At 40.8% G+C, this 21021-nt stretch overlaps 1 protein-coding gene and 1 long non-coding RNA gene across 21 annotated transcripts in view; one reads left to right on the top strand and one right to left on the bottom strand.

The window, feature by feature from the left end:
• The window catches only part of MYT1L (myelin transcription factor 1 like), a 386408-nt gene that overhangs the window by 24021 nt on the left and 341366 nt on the right, over positions 1–21021 (bottom strand). For all 20 annotated transcript variants that reach the window (XM_065587748.1, XM_042848749.2, XM_065587757.1 and 17 more), the window contains 2 exons: positions 13145–13228; positions 11299–11520 (listed from right to left, as the gene is read on the bottom strand). In XM_065587748.1, the coding sequence (XP_065443820.1) occupies positions 11299–11520; positions 13145–13228 (306 nt within the window). The remainder of the gene's footprint in view (positions 1–11298; positions 11521–13144; positions 13229–21021) is intronic.
• On the top strand, positions 3104–8737 carry LOC135982205 (uncharacterized). Its single transcript, XR_010599447.1, has 2 exons — positions 3104–3944; positions 6493–8737. It is a non-coding gene; the product is annotated as an uncharacterized LOC135982205 (long non-coding RNA).

Here is a 21021-nt window from a genome sequence, read left to right as displayed (position 1 = left end):
GAAAGTCCAGAGAAGAGCAACAAAAATGATTAAAGGTCTAGAAAATATGACCTATGAGGGAAGATTGAAAATACTGGGTTTGTTTAGTCTGGAGAAGAGACGACTGAGAGCAGCAGCGGTTCCAGGCACCAGTGCTCCAAGCGTGTGCCTGGGGCAGCAAGCTGCGGGGGGCGCCCTGCCGGTCCCTGCAAGGGCAGCAGTCAGGCAGCCTTCGGCGGCTTGCCAGCGGGAGGTCCGCCGGTCCCATGGCTTCGGCGGCAATTTGGCGGCGGGTACACCGAAGCCACAGGACCGGCGGACCTCCCGCAGGCATGCTGCCGAATCTGTGGGACCGTGGACCTCCCGCAGGCAGGCTGCTGAAGGCAGCCTGCCTGCCATGCTTGGGGTGGCAAAAAAAGCTAGAGCCGCCCCTGACTGAGAGGGGACATGATAACAGTTTTCAAGTACATAAAAGATTGTTACAAGGAGGAGGGAGAAAAATTGTTCTTCTTAACCTCTGTGAATAGGACAAGAAGCAATGGTCTTAAATTGCAGCAAAGGTGGTTTAGGTTGGACATTAGAAAAGCTTCCTGTCAGGGTAGTTAATCTCTGGAATAAATTGCCTAGGGAGGTTGTGGAATCTCTGTCATTGGATATTTCTAAGGGCAGGTTAGACAAACTCCTGTCAGAGATGGTCTAGATCATGGGTTCTCAAACTGATCGTGACACCTCACGGGGTCGCGAGATTATTATGTGAGGGGTCGCGAGCTGTCAGACTCCATCCCAAACCCCGATTCACCTCCAGCATTTATAATAGTGCTAAATATTTTTTAAAGCATTTACAATTTATTGTACTCAGAGGCTTGCTGTGTGAAAGGGGTCACCAATACAGAAGTTTGAGAATCAGTGGTCTAGATAATACTTAGTCCTGCCATGAGTGCAGGGGACTGGACTAGATGACCTCTCGAGGTCCCTTCCAGTCTTATGATTCTATGATTCTCTTGAAATGCTTCCAGTTCCATACTCAAGGCCAGAAAGACAAGCGGAACTGCAAGGTCTCAAAGCGTGGATGAGCTGGTGGTGTAGGGAGGAGGGATTAGGTTTATTAGGAAATGGGGAACCTTTGGGAGAAAGAGTGGTCTAAAAGAAGGGATGGGCTCTACATAAACCAAAATTAAACCAGATTGCTGCCATGTAAAACTAAAAAGGTTGTAGAGGATTTTTTAAACTAAAAGCGAGGGAAAGCCAACAGGTGCAGAGGAGTACACGGTTCAGATGGAGATGTCCTTTAGGGATGAATTTTTTAAAGGGGGAACTCAATATCCTAGTAAAAAGGATAGGAAAGAAGATGATAAAGTATAGGTAGGTGCTAGTGAGGAACAATAAAATGAAACAGAGTCCCATTTAAGTATGCTACTTGAAGGCAAGCACCTGAATATTGACAAAATATACAAGTGCTTCTGTACAAATGCTAGAAGTCTAAATGCTAAAATAGGTGAACTGAGTGCCTGATATTAAATGAGGCTATTGATATAATAGGCATCACAGAAACATGGTGGAATGAGAATAATCAATGGGATATGGTAATACCAGGGTATACAATATATAGGAATGATAGAGTAGGTTGCGCTGGTGGGGAAGTGGCACTATATGTGAAAGAAAGCATGGACTCAAATAACGTAAAAATCGTACATGAAACAAATAGTACCATAGAACCTCTATGAATAGAAATTCCATGCTTGAATAACAAGAGTATAGCAGTAAGAATATATTCCTGACCACCTGACCAGGTGGTGACAGTGTCTGTTAAATTCCAAAGATATTAAGAAAGGTTACAAAAGCAGAAAGCATAATAATACTGGGTGATTTCAGCAATCCCCTTATTAACTGGGTACATGTCACCTCAGGACGCGATGCAGAGATAAAATATTCAGACACTGAAAATGACTGCTTCATGGAGCAGCTAGTCCTGGAACGCAATTCTTGATTTAGTCCTAAGTGAAGCACAGGATCTGGTCCACGATGTAACGATAGCTGAACTGCTTGGTAATAGTGACCATAATGTAATTCAATTTCACATCCTTGTAGGAGGTCAAATACCACAAAAACCCTCCACAGTAACATTTAACTTTAAAAAGGGGCCCTATACAAGAATGAGGATGCTTGTTAGATGGAAATTAAAAGGAGCTGTCACAAGGGTTAAATGCCTGTAAGCAGCATGGGAACTATTTAAAAATACCGTAATAGAGGCTCAGACTAAATGCATACCCCAAATCAGAAGACAATAAGATGACCAAAAGAATAACCATGACTAAACAGCATGCAATAGAGCCTGTTAGAGGCAAAAAGGCATACTTTAAAATTTGGAAGTCGAAACCTAGGGAGGATAATAGGAAGGTGCACAAAATCTGGCAGGATAAGAGCAAAAGTATAATAAGGCAGGCCAAGAAAGAATCTGAGAAGCAACTTGCTAAAGATGCAAAAACTAACTGTAAGATATTTTTAAAGTAAATTAGAAGTTGGAACCCTGCCAAATAGGAAGTGGGGCCAGTAGGTGACCAAGGTGTTAAAGGAGCACTCAAGGAAAATAAAACAACTGCAGAGAAGCTAAATGAATTCTTTGCATCATACTTCACTGCAGAGGATGTGGGGGAGATATCCTCATCAGAGCTGTCCTTTTAAGTATGGTCCCACATTGATGTATCAATGGAAGAAGTTTCAGAACAAACAGTAACAAGTCACCAGAACCAGATGATATTCACCCAGGAGTACTAAAGGAACTGCAATAAGAAATTGCAGAACTACTAATGATAATATGTATCCTATCGCTGAAACAAGCCTCTGTACCAGATGATACAGTGGTCAGACAGCTTTTTCAAACCAAAGTAATGTTTAACCTGAATAGCAGGAACAAAGCATAACACAAGAGACAAAGGACCTTAGCAATCTATATGCATATTTGTTTCACCCAAGGTTTACCATCTCCTAGAAGCTTTGGAAGACTCAGTTGCTTCAGACCCATGCCACAGGACCTGTCTATTTGTCTGTGTCAGTCTGCTCCTCACGAGCTGCTCTGAACAACTGCCTTGCCCCCCTTTAGAGAGTCACCTTTTAACCATTTCAGTTTGTTAGGTCCAAGGAAAATGGAGTATAGAACAGGTTGTTTGGCCAGCTTAGCCAAAGTTAGGCTAACTGTAGTTGCTGGGCCATTCCTGTCTCTCTGTGAAACATGAGGACATGCTTGCTTGGGCTTCAAAGAATGAGATAAAGGGGGGGACCGTATTCTTGTACCAAATGTACTAGGAACAGTTTGTTTGGACATATGGAGACTTGCAGTCTTCACTCCCTGTTTCTGTTCTTAACTCCCTACTTTCTAGTGCATGACGAAAAAGCTGATAAGAAGCTGCTGAGGAATCATGAACTGTTTGTACTGTCAAAGAACATAGATATGCATGAATATTAGAAGCTTTTAACTAGTAAAGGGGGGTTTGGGGGTTTTAAGTTGCTTAACTATGACGCGATGGAACTGTCTATATAATCTCACTAGTTGTTGTAATCGTGGCTGGTTCTCTCTGGAGACGGGCCGCTCTCTATTGTTGTGTGCACTCTTCAATAAAGAGCTTGTATTGGACCTTGCTGGTGTTGCCTGTCTCTCACTCTGCGGTCAGACAACGAACCTTGCCGTCTGGGTTAAAAAGTCCCCGACAAATTTGGCGACTCCGCCGGGACTCGTCTGACTCTCCGGTGCGGGATCAGACTCCGAAGCAATGCAGCGCGCATCCTCTGGCTTCGAGGAGCCTTGCCCGGTAACCTGATCCCTGCGTCGGCGATAAGGCGAGTTCTGTGAACCAGCTGAAGCCCGTAGAAACCCAGCAATGTCCACCTACCCGTTGAGTAGGATCCAGGTCTTCGGGGTTTGAGTCCCTGGGGAGGTCAAGTCTTTGGGGTTCGAGTCCCTGAATAAGGTAAGCGATCGCCATAAAGGGGTTAGAGTCCCCAAAGAGGGGTTAAAGTCCCCGGAGAGGGGTTAGAGTCCCCAAAGAGGGGTTAAAGTCCCCGGAGAGGGGTTAGAGTCCCCAGTGAGGGGTTAGAGTCCCCAGAGTAGGGTTAGAGTCCCTACAGGCTAAATGGGACAGTTTAGCAGCAAGTGCCCGGGGGACGCCCCATTGTCTCTGGTACTTAGAAATTGGAAGGAAATCTCTGGAACAACCGGTTTGACTAAATCTAAATGAGAAACTTATGCCAAATTCAATGGCCTTCCTTTACTACCCATTTGTCCCCGACTAAAGACTGGCCAAGGTGCAGAACCTTTTCTGTTGACAGGATGGATTCCCTCAGGAATATCCTGGTTGATCTTAGACCGGGAGAAATGGATTATTTATTTGTATGGTATAACTATAAACCAAAAGAAAAACTGCTTTCGGCCCCAGCTGGCTGTGAAAAAATATAGACAGAGGCAAACCAAAGGCAGTACAAGTTACAGTGCTGAGAGTACATTTGCAAAGCTTAACTGTCCAGTGAGATCCAACAGTCTGCCTTTGAGACCCTGGAGCTGGTGTGGTTTGGGGACGCTGAAGAAGCCCCAGGCAGCCGGCCTGGACTAGAATCTCTGAAAGAGACGCCGCAGGAGACCCCAAGGTGTAAAAGAACAGCCCTCCCAAGAGTGAGAAGTTAACTCTATAGTTGCTAGAGGGAATTAAGCAGTGAAACTTAGTAAGAATTTCTGTAAGTAATCCAGGCAAGAAGTTATTTAAGTGGAATTATTCGACTATGAATACGTTAGTCTAATTTGCTGAAGAACACTCCTGCTGTGTACAATCTGTATTTTATAAGTTTAAGATGAATTGGTATTGTTTAAAGTTGCAAAACCGAGAATACTTTTGCCAGGCACAGGAAACTAGTGTTGTTTAAGGTATTTAGCATTTAATCCTTAAAGTGACTTAATGCTACAAGATTTAAAATGTTTTAAATAAAGACCAAAAGTTGTGGCTGCAGCAGGGTAGTCAAAGCCAGAAGAATATAAGATTTAAATTTGTTTTTGGGTAACAAAATAGCAGATAAAAGATCTGGTAAAGAGAAAGAAGGACAGTGCCCCTGGCTCTGTGTGGTCGAGCTGACACTTTGCTGTGGGTGCATGGAGATTTTGTAAGCATAAAAGAAACGGTTACACCTTGAGTAGAAATTGATGTGGCTAGCGTTGTGGAAATTGAATTGTGGAGAGGATGTGCATTTTCCCCAGAACATGTGCAGTGTATATTGTAGCAGAGGTAAAAGAAATGCAAACCTACCAATATAGGTTGTGTTGTCTTTTTCAGAACACTGTGCGTTTGAAAGCAGGAGTTAGAAGTAAAAGGCAATCAAAAGTCTGGGAAAGTTAATTGTGTCTTTTTTTTAAAAGTAAGAATCTTTAAGCTGTGGATAGCTTTGGATCTGGAAGCAAGCCAGAAAGCATCTGTATTAATGCAATTTTCTAACTAATAAGGTAGAAGCCACTGAAACCTGGGCTGCCTATAAAACAAATACAAAGAAATATGGAGTAATTCCTCTGTTTTGCCTAAAATCAACAAAAGTATGTGTATATAAAGGAAATATTTTAAGTAAGTAATGTCTTTCAAATCATCAGAGAAAACGGATGCCAGCTGAACAGCATTCAACGTACCATGCATTTACTGGTACAATAAGAATTATTTTTGTATTCTTTGTCCTTTCTTGTGGTGTTTGTCTTGTGACCAGAATTATTGTGTTTAATATTTTCATAAGACAGTCTAGTTCAAAATTAAATAAAAGGGTTAAATAAAAAAGCAGATACTTGTTTTATTCAACTTGAAATACAAAGTGTTTGGATAAATCAAGAAAAATGTGATATACTAAAGTCTAATACATTTGCTTAAGTAAAAAAAAAAAAAAAAGCTTCATTGGTCAAATCTTTTAATTGAAAAAAAAAAATGTTGTTAAAATTTGCATATCAACAGTCTTTGGAAGCAAGGACATGGAAAGTTAACCCATTCCCCATATTGCCCATGGAATCCTTCTGGCTACCTCAGATTTCTAGCCAGAGGGCTGGGGAGGGAGGAAAGCTATTGGACACAAGAGGTTGTACCGAGTGGACTCCTCAAAGGTGGGTGTGCTTGTCCTGGTTTGTTGCTCCAAAGCTCTGTATAGAAGTTATTTTACTGGAAAGGTGTATGTGGCATACATTAAATAATAAGACTAATGTACTGTATAATGGCAATGTGTATGTGTTCATTGTTGAGAAAAAGTGTATGAGTGAAAAGTGGAAGTTTCCTTTGTAGGTTAAAAAAAGCCAAGAAGAGAAGAAAAAAAAAAGAACAGAACGAGTTAACTGAAAAAAAAAAAAGCTAGCAAGCTCAGTCTAAAGATAAGATACTGGCCCATCCAAGGGCACTGCCCACAGCTAAGACTTGGCTGACAGCCAAGAAAAGGGGGGCCTGAATGTGCCCAAGCAACTATGAGATCTGCAAAACACTGCCAGGCATTAATGAAATGTGTTAGATTTTTTTCACAGGTAAAGAAGCACTACCTAAAAACAGTAGCAGTCCTGCCATTCATTGAAACCAGGAGACTGAGTCTACGTAAAGTCCATCAACGAAAGACTGCTTTGACTCCATGCTAGAAAGGCCCTTTCCAAGTCCTGTTAACCACCAACACTGCTGTGAAGTGCCAAGGACTGCCTACCTGGACCCATGCTTCTCACTGTAAAAAGACCCCTCCACCTCAGGAGGACTCTCCGACTGATGATCAGCCTATTCCTCCTTCTAACTCTGCTGTGCCTTCTGGACAGCAGGGAAAAGGAAAAAAGACAAGGTGAAGTGCTAGTAACCTCTCCCTTGTCCACTGACAGACCTACTGTGCCTTTGGATTTTTTCCTAAAAGAAGCAAAACCCATTACAGAGTGATGTGCTAGTAACCTCTCCCCTGTATGATGCTGAACCACACTGTTTCAGAAAAAAAGAAGAAAAAACACTCGCTCCATTGAAACCACCAAAGTCCAGGAATTCCTGACTACAAAAAAAAAAAACATTAAAAACTGACCCTGGTGAAGAAACAAAGAATTATACACTGGCAGGAAGAAACTTGTGGGACCCATGCTTGAGAATGTGGTTTTGATTGAATTTTGGGGTTTATTCTACAGGCTGTGCCCTGTGTTTTGAATAAGTCCTTCAGCATGTATTGCCCTCCCTAATTGGATTTTAAATGCAAAAAGGGCTGTATTAGATTAGCACAACAGAGGGCTTGGGTTATTTCCTCTAAAAAGAAGAGAGACTTGACCGGATCCCTATGGGATAAGGCCAATAGTACAGCAGCAGTTTAAAATATTTTTAAGAACCAAAAACATAATAAGAAATTAGGGCAACTAAAGAAGGCCACAAGCCTTATTTGTGGAGCACAGCTAACCCAGGTACAGGCTAGAATTGGTGAGTTACATGTTATCTCCGTCCTTAGTTCTACGACCCAGAAGTTGCTGACAGAGATGGTATTGAATATCACTGAGGCTGGGAAGGCATTGCAGTGGGATCTAGCATGTTCAGGCTTGGCCCACTGCCCTTACAGACACATCAGGAGTACCATCTGATCTGTGGCCATAAAGAAATACTTGGAGACTTCCTGGTGAAAGTGCGGACATTCTCAATGCTCCTTCCAAGCATATGGACCGGTTAGGGAGGTGTGGGCTCCCACATACCGAATTCTGCCGGGTCCATGGGGAGGATGCATGTGGGATTGGGTAATTCACCGAGACATCTGGGAAATTAGACTAACGCCGATGCCCTGGTGGACTTGGCAACCGCACAGAGAAAACTAAGGCAGATGGTTCTCCAGAACCACTTGGCTCTAAATATTTTACTGGCCTCTCAGAGAGGAACATGTGCATTAATTGGACAAGAATGCTGTGTGTATGTCCCAGACGTTTATAATGCCACTTGGGAAAGAGCAAACCACCTTATGGAGGTAGCAAAGGACCACGGAGGGAAGCGAATTGAATCCTAGTGGAGTAACTTGTTCAATTGGATTCCCGATATAGGTGGTTGGCTCCATAATGTACTCCGAAGCGCCATTGTAATTATATGTGGCCTGCTAGCTTTGTATGTTATGATAAAGATTGGATGTTGGATGGGCACCAAGATGTGTTCTGTCCAAAAGTAATCAACTCCCAAGCTTACCACTCATAGCGGTCTCATAGCAGTTAGTTGTCCCAGGAGTCCCTTCGAGGTACTCCAGGGACAAAGGGGGGACTGTTAGGTCCAAGGAAAATGGAGTATAGAACAGGTTGTTTGGCCAGCTTAGCCAAAGTTAGGCTAACTGTAGTTGCTGGGCCATTCCTGTCTCTCTGTGAAACATGAGGACATGCTTGCTTGGGCTTCAAAGAATGAGATAAAGGGGGGGACCGTATTCTTGTACCAAATGTACTAGGAACAGTTTGTTTGGACATATGGAGACTTGCAGTCTTCACTCCCTGTTTCTGTTCTTAACTCCCTACTTTCTAGTGCATGACGAAAAAGCTGATAAGAAGCTGCTGAGGAATCATGAACTGTTTGTACTGTCAAAGAACATAGATATGCATGAATATTAGAAGCTTTTAACTAGTAAAGGGGGGTTTGGGGGTTTTAAGTTGCTTAACTATGACGCGATGGAACTGTCTATATAATCTCACTAGTTGTTGTAATCGTGGCTGGTTCTCTCTGGAGACGGGCCGCTCTCTATTGTTGTGTGCACTCTTCAATAAAGAGCTTGTATTGGACCTTGCTGGTGTTGCCTGTCTCTCACTCTGCGGTCAGACAACGAACCTTGCCGTCTGGGTTAAAAAGTCCCCGACAAGTTCTTTTGATCTGTCTGTTCCCAGCCTTAGCAAAACAGCTGTGTAACTTTGCCAGGGCCTGCAAACAGCATCTTCACAGCTAATAATTCAGATATTTGTTCCTTAACCTCTTCACTTATTTACCAAGGTGTCTTATTTGGATTCATTGTTGTTAACTTCTTGCTCGTTTCCTGACAGCTCTGTTATTAACTAACCCTACCTGTATTTATGGTCCATATACTAAATTAGTCAGACAATAAACGTTTCCCAGGACCCTGTCACATTCAGGTTTCATAAATTAATACAGACCAGTCCCTTGTTCTTCACAGAGAGAAAACAGTGGATGATGACCACTGCTCCTTTCCAGTGAATAAGATGGAGAATATCTTATTGCCCTTATATAAATCCATGGTACACCCACATCTTGAATACTGTGTACAGATGTGGTCTCCTCCTCTCATAAAAGATATACTGGCATTAGAAAAGGTTCAGAGAAGGGCAACTAAAATGATTAGGGGTTTGGAACGGGTCCCATATGAGGAGAGATTAAAGAGGCTAGGACTTTTCAGCTTGGAAAAGAGGAGACTAAGGGGAGATATGATAGAGGTATATAAAATCATGCGTGGTGTGGAGAAAGCGAATAAAGAAAAGTTATTTACTTGTTCCCATAATATAAGAACTAGGGGCCACCAAATGAAATGAATGGGCAGCAGGTTTAAAACAAATAAAAGGAAGTTCTTCTTCACACAGCACACAGTCAACCTGTGGAACTCCTTGCCTGAGGAGGTTGTGAAGGCTAGGACTATAACAGGGTTTAAAAGAGAATAGATAAATTCATGGAGGTTAAGTCCATTCATGTCTATTAGCCAAGATGGGTAAGGAATAGTGTCCCTACCCTCTGTTTGTCAGAGGATGGAGATGGATGGCAGGAGAGAGATCACTTGATCATTACCTGTTAGGTTCACTCCCTCTGAGACACCTGGCATTGGCCACTGTCGGTAGACAGGATACTGGGCTGGATGGACCTTTGGTCTCACCCAGTATGGCCATTCTTATGTTGAAGCCACACAGTTCACATATCAACTAGTTATTCCCCAGCTGTTCTGTCAGTTTGCCCAGTACTACTGTGATGAATCCCCCATTGTACTTCTAAATCATGTGGAGCCTTCTGTGACAGGACAGGAAGATGCCGGATTTCATTCCATGAGCCAAGCTCTGCCTGACTTATGCCCTGTGGAACTCCACTGTTCTCAGAGACGTTACAGGGTATATTATTCAGGGCTAATTATTTTCCCTCTGTGTTTAGCAATATTTTATAATGGGCATGAGCATTAGCTCACAAGACTAATGTTAGGTAAGCACATATTTTTCAAATATCTTTCCAGAGAGGAAAATACAAAGAGTGAGAACTGTGTTTTTCTCTGACACATATAATTTGCTCAACTCTGATAAACTGTAAACAGCTTAGATAACCTCCTCCCTCTTAAAGGGATTTTTACACATACATGTTTCAAATGGGTGAATTCTGATTTAATGTACAGTATTTAGAACAAGACAGTCACAATGAAATTGAGGTGCTGAACACACAAAAGGGGAAAGGACCCAAGGTCCCTTAAAATAGCATCTTTGGATGCACCTCTCTTATAATGTACTAGAGTAGCTAAGCTGCTCCTGAGTCCAGGTCTCTCTCAAGCTAGTCCACACCAATCCATAGTGCTGACATTGTTGGAGTGGAATGCTGTTTAAAATTAAGCTCTGTAGTAAAATCCTTTCACACCAGATTTGTGGGCTCTAGGGTCTCTGCCAACTTGTTCAAGAATCGAATTGTAAAAACACACCACAGTGACCTATTTACATTTTGCTAAACAAAAGTTTACTTCATGTGCCCTCACTGGTATGGCATTGCATCCCAGAATGTGACAACAGCACCTCCATGAGGCAGGTAAACATACCATTTCACAGAAGGGTAAACTGAAACACAGAAAGGGTAAGGCCAACCTTTTGTTAGGCATCTCAGTCCATACACAGACAACTATATAAGAACCCTGATATTACAGAGGTGCTGAGCATTTGTCTCTTCCTGAAGTCAATGGGAGCTGCAGGTGCTCAACCCCTCTGCAAATCAGGCTGCTTATACAGATGAATTTAGGTGCCTAACTTTTGGCACCCAAGTTTGCAAAGGTAGGCCTAAGTAACTAAATAACAAGTCACACAGCAAGGCAGTGGCAGATTTGGAGTTTTTATAATTTAACATTTATTTTTGGAAGTTCCTTCAATACACAAAAGGAATCATGATCTCCTCCTGAAAGACCTTATAGCTAAAAACAGAACTCAGGAATCTTGAATCCTTGTGTAAATCACTAGAAAGGTGGCTTCCCACAGAGTAAAAAAAGACAAAATAAATTAAAACAGAAACATGCCATGGCAAGAGGTTGTACTGCAAATCAGGGTTATCTTACTTAAGGAGTACTTTTGAGGGGAAAATATAAACTGTAGTTACTCACCTACGATGAGTAAGAAAACTACCACTGACATGTCCGGAGCCATCACATCCTGGAGTTGGACATGACATACCTTCCGTCTTCACTGACTTCCAAGAGAACTGTGAGCCATTTAAGTACCCATCCTTTTGCCTTTTGGCAGCTAGAGGGCACCCTGATGCACTGCGATGGGATGCATACTTTCCAGTTATATGACCCTGACCATCACAACCAGGAACTGGACATCTGGATAGCAGATAGATGAGATAAACTTTATTGTCTTGCCATCATATACCTGGTAGCCTCTACAACAAAGTCAAAATAAACCTGACATGAAAAGAAAGAACAATCATGCTCTATGGACTTAAAAAAAATCACCAAAGATACCTCAATGGAATAGTCAAACATGTGAAGCTAGAAGAACTTTGTTAATCAGAAAAAGATTTGCAGCTCTCAAGCTGATAAAAAATAACCATGCTAATCAATGGCAAAGTCCCATGCTTTCCACTTACACTGCATATCGGAGAGAAAGTAGCAGGGTACATGTTTGAAATGAAGGTGTCTATTATGGTAAACAGCACATTGGGATCAAAGTGATATTTACTGCGCTTCAGTGACAGACTAGTGAAATTTAAAAACTCTAAAATTTTTAAAATCCCACCTGGCATAGTTCTATGTGCATTTTAGGAATGCGTATGAAATATAAAGGCGACTTACTTTAAAATTATGGGAATGTTATAAACACTTAGATATCAATCAAACCTTTGCCATAGTTAATACTTCAAAGGGACATTGTCAGATTAAAAATCATGGGCCAAAGCTTCAGAGATTATAAGCACCCACAGATCCTATGGGGGCAGATCGTGAAATGTGGTAAGTGCTCTCACCAATCACTGGCTACTAGAGGCTATTAAATCTCACAGGATTGGGTCCAGAGATATCAATGGAAAGAAGTTTTGGGTGCTCATCAGGTGCTCACTGTTGCTCAAGATCTCCCCCCCATATATATTTGGCCCCATCTATTTTTAAGAAACAAATGTTGTTACCTGTGCTAGTAGGAGCAGTTTAGAGTATTAAACACTGAATGTACTTTTCAGCATGTTGCTGCTTGATTAAATTTTACAATTTGTGTAGCTTGGACAGTCAGAGTAGTCAGTTTCACTGTCTGGTTATCCTACACTAAAACAGTGCTGCAATGTTTGGGGTCTGAGCCTGAAAGGTGCTGAGCAGCCTCCACACTGACTGATGTCAATGGGAGCGGAGGTCATTCCACATCTCACAAGGAGAAACACGGGCCAAAATGTTCAAACTTGGGAGCCTAAAGTTAGGCACTTGCTTCCATTTGTAGGCACCCAAATCACTGGCCTGGTTTTCAGAGGTGATCATTCACAACTCCCGTTGACTTCTGAATCCCTTTAAATACTTTGTGTGTCAGATGTAGCTTGCCCATAATGTTTATTCACTGTGTTAATAGAACAAGGCTGTGAAGGACTTGAAGTTTTTTTATTTTTTATTTTCACTTTTCATTTTCACAAGTTTTTCAAACTTTCCAAATACAAAAGATCAGATCCTCAGCTGGTGTAAATAAGCACGGCTCTTGACCTGAAGTCAAGTCACTGAAGTCAGTGGATTTATATCAGTGGAGGATTCAGCCTTTACTAGCAATAGAATTTGTTTTAAGCAAACCAGATACGACTGTTCCATTGATTTAAAAACAACGAACTGTGCTCTTTCGTTCAGCATATCTTTGTTCTTGAATTACTATGACAAATATGTTGAAGCCACACAGTTCATATTTTAAAAAATCAAGCTGTAGATATACCTGCGCTCATAATACACACAAAGGTTATTTGACTAGATTTGTACTTACCTAATTGGCTCTTGGTCTTCTTTGTCTTCCTTGCTTTGTGCTATCCTGATTCCACTTTTCTTTGCTCGTGGACAACCTGAGAGACTGAGTGAAAGAACAAGTTTTTAAAAGTAATTCCTCATTCCTGACTATAATTTATAAGGGCTCTACAAAGGGACATTCTTTGCACATGAAATACTACAGGCTAGATAATACTGTCTTGTTTTCAACAGTTATAGCTCTGATGATTTAAACAATAAAGACAGTTGGCAATAAAAAACCACAAGGGGGAGCCAAGTATCTCAGATTCTGACTGAAGGCTGGGACTGGGAGTACTTTGCACACCACACACACAGCCCCTAAGGAGAGAAAAAGCAGCTTTCCAAATCTCTGTCTAATGATCCCTCCAGCTGACTCAGCAGAAGCAGTGATAGGCTTCAGAAGGAGTGGGATCCAGTGTTTTATGGACAGAAAGACAGCATGTCCTGTGCGTGCTTGAGATGGACATAAGAATAAGGAGTAAAAGCAGAAAAGATCTCTATCTTTTAAGGATGGAGGGGAGGGGGGAATTAGAAGATCTTTTAGGGGATATATTAAGACAGTTAAATTTTCTAAAATTTTCCTGTGGAACTTGCATTCAGGAATTTGTTAAAGAATCATGGATAATAATATTTCACAGACTACAAAGTTGTGCAAAGACTTCCTGGAAAAAAATAAGTAATGTAAGTAAGGGAAAATCTAATAAAGCTAGCTAGCAAGCTAGGTAAAAGTACTTTGTATTAGGCACTGAAAATGTATTCAGCACTATACAAGATGCAAAGAAATATACCTTGTATCCAAAGACCTTCCTGTCTGAGTTCTTCTTTACTATATAAGGTATAGTTTAGATAAACTCTTTCGCAAGCTTTTCAGCAACTGAGTAGGTTTGAAAAAATTGGGCATATTGGGCTAACCAGTCAGAATTGAAGGAAAGTTATTTTTACCAGTTGCTGTGTGTGTCAGTGACACAAATGTGTACATCTGAAAAAAAACAACTCTTAATCTTTAACTCAAACATTATTTTCACCTTCACCGGTGGAAGCTGGAAATCCATCAGAGGCATAGATAGATGTCTAATTGCCTTCAAAAGCAAGTGCCTCAGGAAAATACTAGGTATTAAATGAAATGAACTTATAACAAATGCCAGGATTTGTCAGAAAGTTCAACAACTCTTTATCTCCAGAAAAGAAGATGGACATTTCTGGGACATATGTTAAGAATGAAGCCAGAGTGTCTGCCATGGCAGGCATGCCATTGGGCAGGTGGAGGAACATGTAAAAGGGGCTGACCTAAAGAATCCCTCCATCAAACAGTATTTAGGGAGGCAAAATGTATGGGAATAAACAACATATAAGCTATACAAAGACTGGCCTAGGATAGACAGGGACAACGGAACCTTGTTTGTGCCCTAAGTGACATCTGATGGCAAGGAAGGATTCAGATGGCTTTGTTTACTGCTGGCCTTACATATTCTGCGTCCACTTTTACCAACTACCAAAAATTTCTTGGATACCCAGTTTTCCAGGGGATCTTCAAAGATTGGTAGTGGGCACTCGTCAGGCATCCATTTCTTGCAGACAACTCACATAATTACTACAAGCATCACAACACGCATGCACCCAGATACCTGACTTTGGTAATTAGGACTAGAACATTGGCCCTTCAGCTGCAAGGACAGAGGCTTCTAGCATGAGTTGAAGGAAATCTCCCTTGTCTAACACTAGTAGTAGGTCCCTTATTCACACTGTGGGCCAGCCACTAGAGTTCAACACAGTTGTACATAACATCAGTTCATTACCTATATTTAGTAACTCATCCGATCAGCTGTTAGCTGCTTGTTCTTTATGTGGAAATCATCACCCTCTCTCTAAACTTCTGTTACAGGTGATTCTTTTAAATCCGTTTCTATACATGAAATCTCTTCTGGATGTCCTGCTGCCCCTTGGAATTCCTCACCTTTTGTCCCCTCTGAGCCAGTTCTCCTCACTGTCAACAATCTCACTATTTTCTCTGTCCCACAGATATGACACACCAACTACTGACACTACAACACTAATATGTATGAATTATTTAGGCAGATATTTAGGAGATAATTTTAACAAGCTTAGGGCATGTTTAAACATTTATCTAGCTTGTTGTTCTTTAAATTACTCCTATATAATACTAATTCTAGCTCTTAAATAGCACTTTGCATGAGTAGATCTCAAGGTTTAGACATCTTGCTCCCATGGTGAAAACACAACATTATCTCATTATCTGTCTGTTGGTGGGTAGTGTGTTGCTTAAAATTAGAGCTGGTTGGGAATTTTCCATCAAGATCTTTTGAGAGAAAATGTGGTTTCCCGTAGGAATCTGTTCATTTTGTTGACTTTTTTGGGGATATTCCTCTCGGGAATATCAAATTAAAAAAAAATAATTGGGGATCGGGTCAACCCAAATTGAAAATGTTGGGGTTGTTGAACAGAATCAAAATGGTTCAGTTCTACATTAATATGGGTCTGTCTGAGCAACAGGAAGACAGAAAAAGAATTGGTCACAAGGAGTTAAAGGGGTAGTTAAGGAAGATTTGGATATTACTATAAAGATAGTGCCATCTACAAGTCGAAACATGAAGGGGGCATACGAATGTTTAGAATATCTGTCATGTAATTTCCTTGCAACGCCAGCTACAAGAGTGCCATGCAAACGCCTGTTCTCATTGTAAATAAGAAGCGAGCAGCATTATCTTCCGCACATGTAAATAAACTTGTTTGTCTTAGCAATTAGCTGAACAAGAAGTAGACTGAGTGGACTTGTAGGTTTTAAAGTTTTACATTGTTTTGTTTTTGAGTGCAGCTATGAGAAAAAATAATAATCCTACATTTGTAAATTGCACTTTCACAATAAAGAGATTGCACTACAGTACTGGTGTGAGGTGAATTGAAAAATAATATTTATTCTGTTTTTTACGGTGCAAATATTTGTAATGAAAAATAATAATCTAAAGTGAGCACTGTACACTTTGTATCCTGTGTTTTAATTGAAATCAATATATTTGAAAATATAGAAAAACATCTAAAATATTTATATTACATTTAAATTGGTATTCTATTGTTGTTTAACAGTGCAATTAAAACTGCGATTAATTGTGACCATTTTTTTAAATTAAGTTCATTTGTTTTGCATTAATCGCTTGAGTTAACTGTGATTTACAGCCCTCACTTTTTTGCATCAGTCTTCACTGCCAAGAATGTTGGAGAAATACAGCCTTTATGTGATGAATTGGGAGAATCTGAATTCTGTGTGAGATTATGAGCCCTCTGTACAAATCTTTACCAAGTTGCAAGCTCCATTTTGAACATGCATTACATTAGCTTGTCTATTGTCTGCTTGCTTCCACATTGGACTGGAATTCCAACAGTGGGTGGCAAAAGGTTAACAAAAGACTTAAGTGCCTGACAGCTGAAATGTAATGACTCCACATAAAAAAATAGACTCCAAAGGAGAAATGGTTTAGCAGGAGAGAGATCACCTAGCAACAAAGTTATCTGGTAGGACTCTGTGGTCACCTGCTAAGGCTGACCTGGGAATCACCTGACAGAGGAGACAGGAAGGTTATAAAAATCAGAAGCTGCTATTTTTGCTCTATTTTCAGACATTTTTCACCAGTTTGAGATGAGGGAGGCTGCTACAGAGGCCAGATGAGGCAGAAGAGGGAGGACCCTGCCTATCTGAACAAAAATGGTCCCCGAAGATTCCCAAGGGAAGGATAAGCTCCCTGCCGTCTCAAAAATGATACTGCAGAACTAAAGGAGGTTTACAGAAGGGTGACAAAAATGCTCACTGGCCTGGAAACACACTCCTCTGAAGAGGAATTTACTTTAGAAAGAAGACGAGTAAAAGGGGACATGAAAATAGTATACAAAACACTGAAGAAAGAACAGGAGTACTAGTGGCACCTTAGAGACTAACAAATTTATTAGAGCATAAGCTTTCGTGGACTACAGCCCACTTCTTCGGATGCAAAACACTGAATGATCTAAAGAAGGTAGATTGGGAATTTCTGTTCTCCCGGTCTCATAACACAAGAAGTAGAGGACATACAATTAAATTAAAAGGTGAAAAATTCAGAACTGATCAAATGAAATACTTTTTCACATGTGTGATTAAACTGTGGAACTCATTGCCACTGGTATTAGTTGAGGCCAAGAACTTAACAAGATTAAAAAAAGAGATTGGATATTTATATTGATATCACGAATATCCAGCACGTTCATAATTAATGATAACAAAAATACTGTATGTGATATTAAACTTCATGCTTCAGGGCTTAGCTAACCTCCAACCATTAGAGGGCAGGATGAACTAATGGGAAGGCAGATTATCCCACATCTGGGGTTCTTACACATTTCTCTGTAGCATCTGGTGCTGGCCACTGTCAGAAACAGGACACTGGATTAGACAGACAATGGATCTGATCCAGTCTGGAAATTCCTGAGTTTCCCGTGGAATGGAAATTCTATTTTCAATTAGATATCCTTAAAAGATAATGGGTAAAATCCTGGCTCTATTGAAGTCAATGGGAGTTTTGCTACCGTCTTCAATGGAGCCAGAATTTTCTAAAAAATAAATAAGAAAAATTACTGACAAAAATCTGAATTTTTTGTAAAAGTTTGCAGTTAGTTAAAAACCTACTTTCCAGTCCCTTCCCCGCCCTCCCCCCATATATTTCAACAATAATTTTGCTACTAGCTCTAACAGCAGGTATCAAGAATGTCGTCATAATTCTCATCAACTCCAGATGCCAATGAAGGGCCAAATTCTGCTCTTTGGTGTAAAGCTAGAGTTACTCCACTGACCTGAGTGGAGTAATTCTGCCTTTACTACAATTCTAGCTGAGAGCAGAATTTTGCCAGAAGTTCAGGTTTAGTTCAATTTGTTTTTTCAGAATTATCTAGGTTGATGGTTATATGGTGTTATTATTTACTATGTGTTCTGCAGTAGCACCCATGCTAATGGTGACCCCATTTTGCTGAGCACTATACAAACATATGTCAAGTTCTTCCTACTTCTTGGCTTCTGCTTGCTGAAGAGAGACTACTATTTTCCTTTTCAAGAAAAGTTCTGAATGTTCCAACTTGTGTGGAAGAAGTAACCCATTAATGATACTGATGCTGATCATGTGTGTGACAAATCCTGTCTCTTATTGTATCTGAAAGCTAGACTGCTAGAAGAATTGCCTAGGAAAGCAAAATACTTTATACTAGATATACATCTGGGTGGGCTTGTGAAATTTTTGTGTAGCTTTCATCACAAAAACAAAATGAACCATTTATGCCTTGTTCATGATTCAATGCCTTTTTGGCACTATGATATATTAGCAAATTCGAAGACCTTTCAGGTCCTTTAGTACCTTTCAAATACATAATTCTGGGTTTATGATTTATTTATTTTTCCTTTGAGAGGAGATTCATTAAGAAAACACGTGACAAATATGAACCTTTGCTTTAATTTTTTATCCTATTACAACCAAAAGCTATTACAGAGTATACGTATTTGTTTCATTTTTTCAAGTCAAACTAACTCCTCATAAAATAAAACACAGGACAACAGGCCAAATTCAGCCCTGATGTATGCAGGTGTAACTTCAACATCTTCAAGGGCACTGAACGGCTTCATTGACTAAAATGGAGTTGCACAGGGTTAACCAGAGCTACATTTGTCTTAAAATTCTGGAATTTGTTATACAGCAGCTATCTGCAATACAAATGATACCCAGACCTGAGTAACCTCAAAAGCTTGTCTCTCTCACTATAGAAGTTGGTCCAATAAAAGATTCTACTTCACCTACCTTGTCACCCAGACATTTTGGCAGTCTGTTAAGACAGCAGTATGTCATTGAAATGTTCTTGTACAAAAAGGGTTTTAAATCATTTTATCAAGTATAGTCTAAAGAGAAGTGTTACTTAATGAGATTTAAACAGGAGGAAAGTAGTGCTAATTTTCAAGGATAGAATTAGAAATACTGGTTATAGACATACTGAAAGTCCATGATATATAACAATTCTTACAGGTTATCAGTTCATTAATTTTTTCATCAATATACTTTCACTAGTCAGTAGTATTAGTCTTGGGCATCTCATAAGCTGTGATCTCAAAAATGAAGCAATGATGAGCTAGCTTGGTATGTAGATGAGAAACCTCCAATGAAAAGCGAGGTTGTTGTGGGAAATGGAGACTCAAAAGTAGATAGGATGTCTCCCTCTGAGTTCAATGCCAACACTCCAGCCTGGTGCTCAGGATATGATGCTGGTAGTACTTTCTTCCACAAGATGCAAAACCAAGATCCTGGAGCCTGGTAGTCACTGAAGACCCCATGGTACTTTTCAAGACTAGGTGTTTTAATCCTAATGACTGGACAAATTCCAGATCAAGTAATTACATTACAGTATATTATTTTTTGAGTCCCTTTGGGTGCTGGGACTCTACACAAACGAAGGAAAATATTGTCAAATGCACCTATCTAATCCAAATTAGGAAAACAGAACAGGTCAGAAATACAAAGCACTGGATAAATGCCAGTAGCACTGTAAATCACCTTTTTCCTTCCCTCCAGGTACACCATAAAGTATTGGATTACCTCCCACACTTAGCATAAAATTCCAAATTAATCCCAGGACTCTTGTAAATGTGTCCAATTGTAAGCCAAATGTAAACACTGAAGAAGTGTGTTTAAAGGAGAGATTTAAGTGAAGGTGGCTGTTGGAAGCGCAAGGAAAGGGAAGTAGTTTCAAGACCCAGAGGCAGCAGGTATGAAAGCACTAAAATGGGGACGGATTGGTCCAGGCTGAGTGGGATGCTGAATGCACAGCAGCTTGTCTGGTAAATGGATTGCATTTTATCTAGCCAGACCATTTTGCCAGTTAACCCTCTTCTGCTTCTTCAAAGAGCAGATGGCTGCCTGCTGGTAGCAGAAAACTGGAATGGTTCTATCCCCAAACCAGAACAGTAGTGTCCCTTAAAAAAGTAGACCAGAATCATTAACACCCCAGCCTCGGCCCAGGACTTTGATTGTCCAGTCCTTGTTAAACTGGGCAGGGAGGTGGCGGGCTGTGGCCTCAGCCCTTCCTCTCCACTGTCCACCAGGGTTGGTTCAGTGCAGATAGGGGAACAGGCTGCCCCATCTCAGTGGATTGCACAGCCTGCACATTCCTCTGCATGCCAGGGAGGTCAGGGTGGGACTATGCCACCTAGACAGCTCTATTCCTAGATTTATTACTGATGGATGGTGTGTGGCCTTGTGCAACTCACCGTGTGTTTACCATGCTGCAAACAGAGTTGCCTAGACCAGCTAGGGCACAGGGACACTGCGCTGTTACAGGCCCACACCTGTATGCTTTTTTCTCACTATGCAATTTCCTAAACAATGCCAATATTCTTCACTATTGGCGATGTTCAGTCAGGGCTTGAGGGCTGCTAATGGCCTACATTCAGTAGAATCACAGTGATTTAATGAGGAAGGGCTGGGGAGGGGAGGCAGCAGAACAGGCACACAGGATGATTGCTGTTGTAATAACTGGGCCTACACATTTACAATTATTGTGAACTCAGTTGTGAAACGTGAGTGAAAGTTTATAAAGTGTCACTATAACCTATAGCAACGAATGTTGATGGGAAAAGGTACTAAAGGGAGACAGAAAGATTGAATTAGTTAAAAAAAAAAAAGGTCTACTGATATAACTCAAGAACCAGGTTGAGATCATGCTTGATACACAAGAAAAGCGTGGAACAAGAAATCAGTGAACCAAAATCAGTGAATTGGAAAATAGGCCTAATTCAGGGGCAAAATAATGAAAGGATGGACTATTCCACCCATCACT

The sequence above is a fragment of the Chrysemys picta genome, chromosome 3, assembly GCF_011386835.1.
Source record: "Chrysemys picta bellii isolate R12L10 chromosome 3, ASM1138683v2, whole genome shotgun sequence".
Taxonomy (NCBI): Eukaryota; Metazoa; Chordata; order Testudines; family Emydidae; genus Chrysemys; species Chrysemys picta.
The sequence above is the reverse complement of the archived record's forward strand: the minus strand, read 5'-3'. Positions and strand labels throughout refer to the sequence as shown.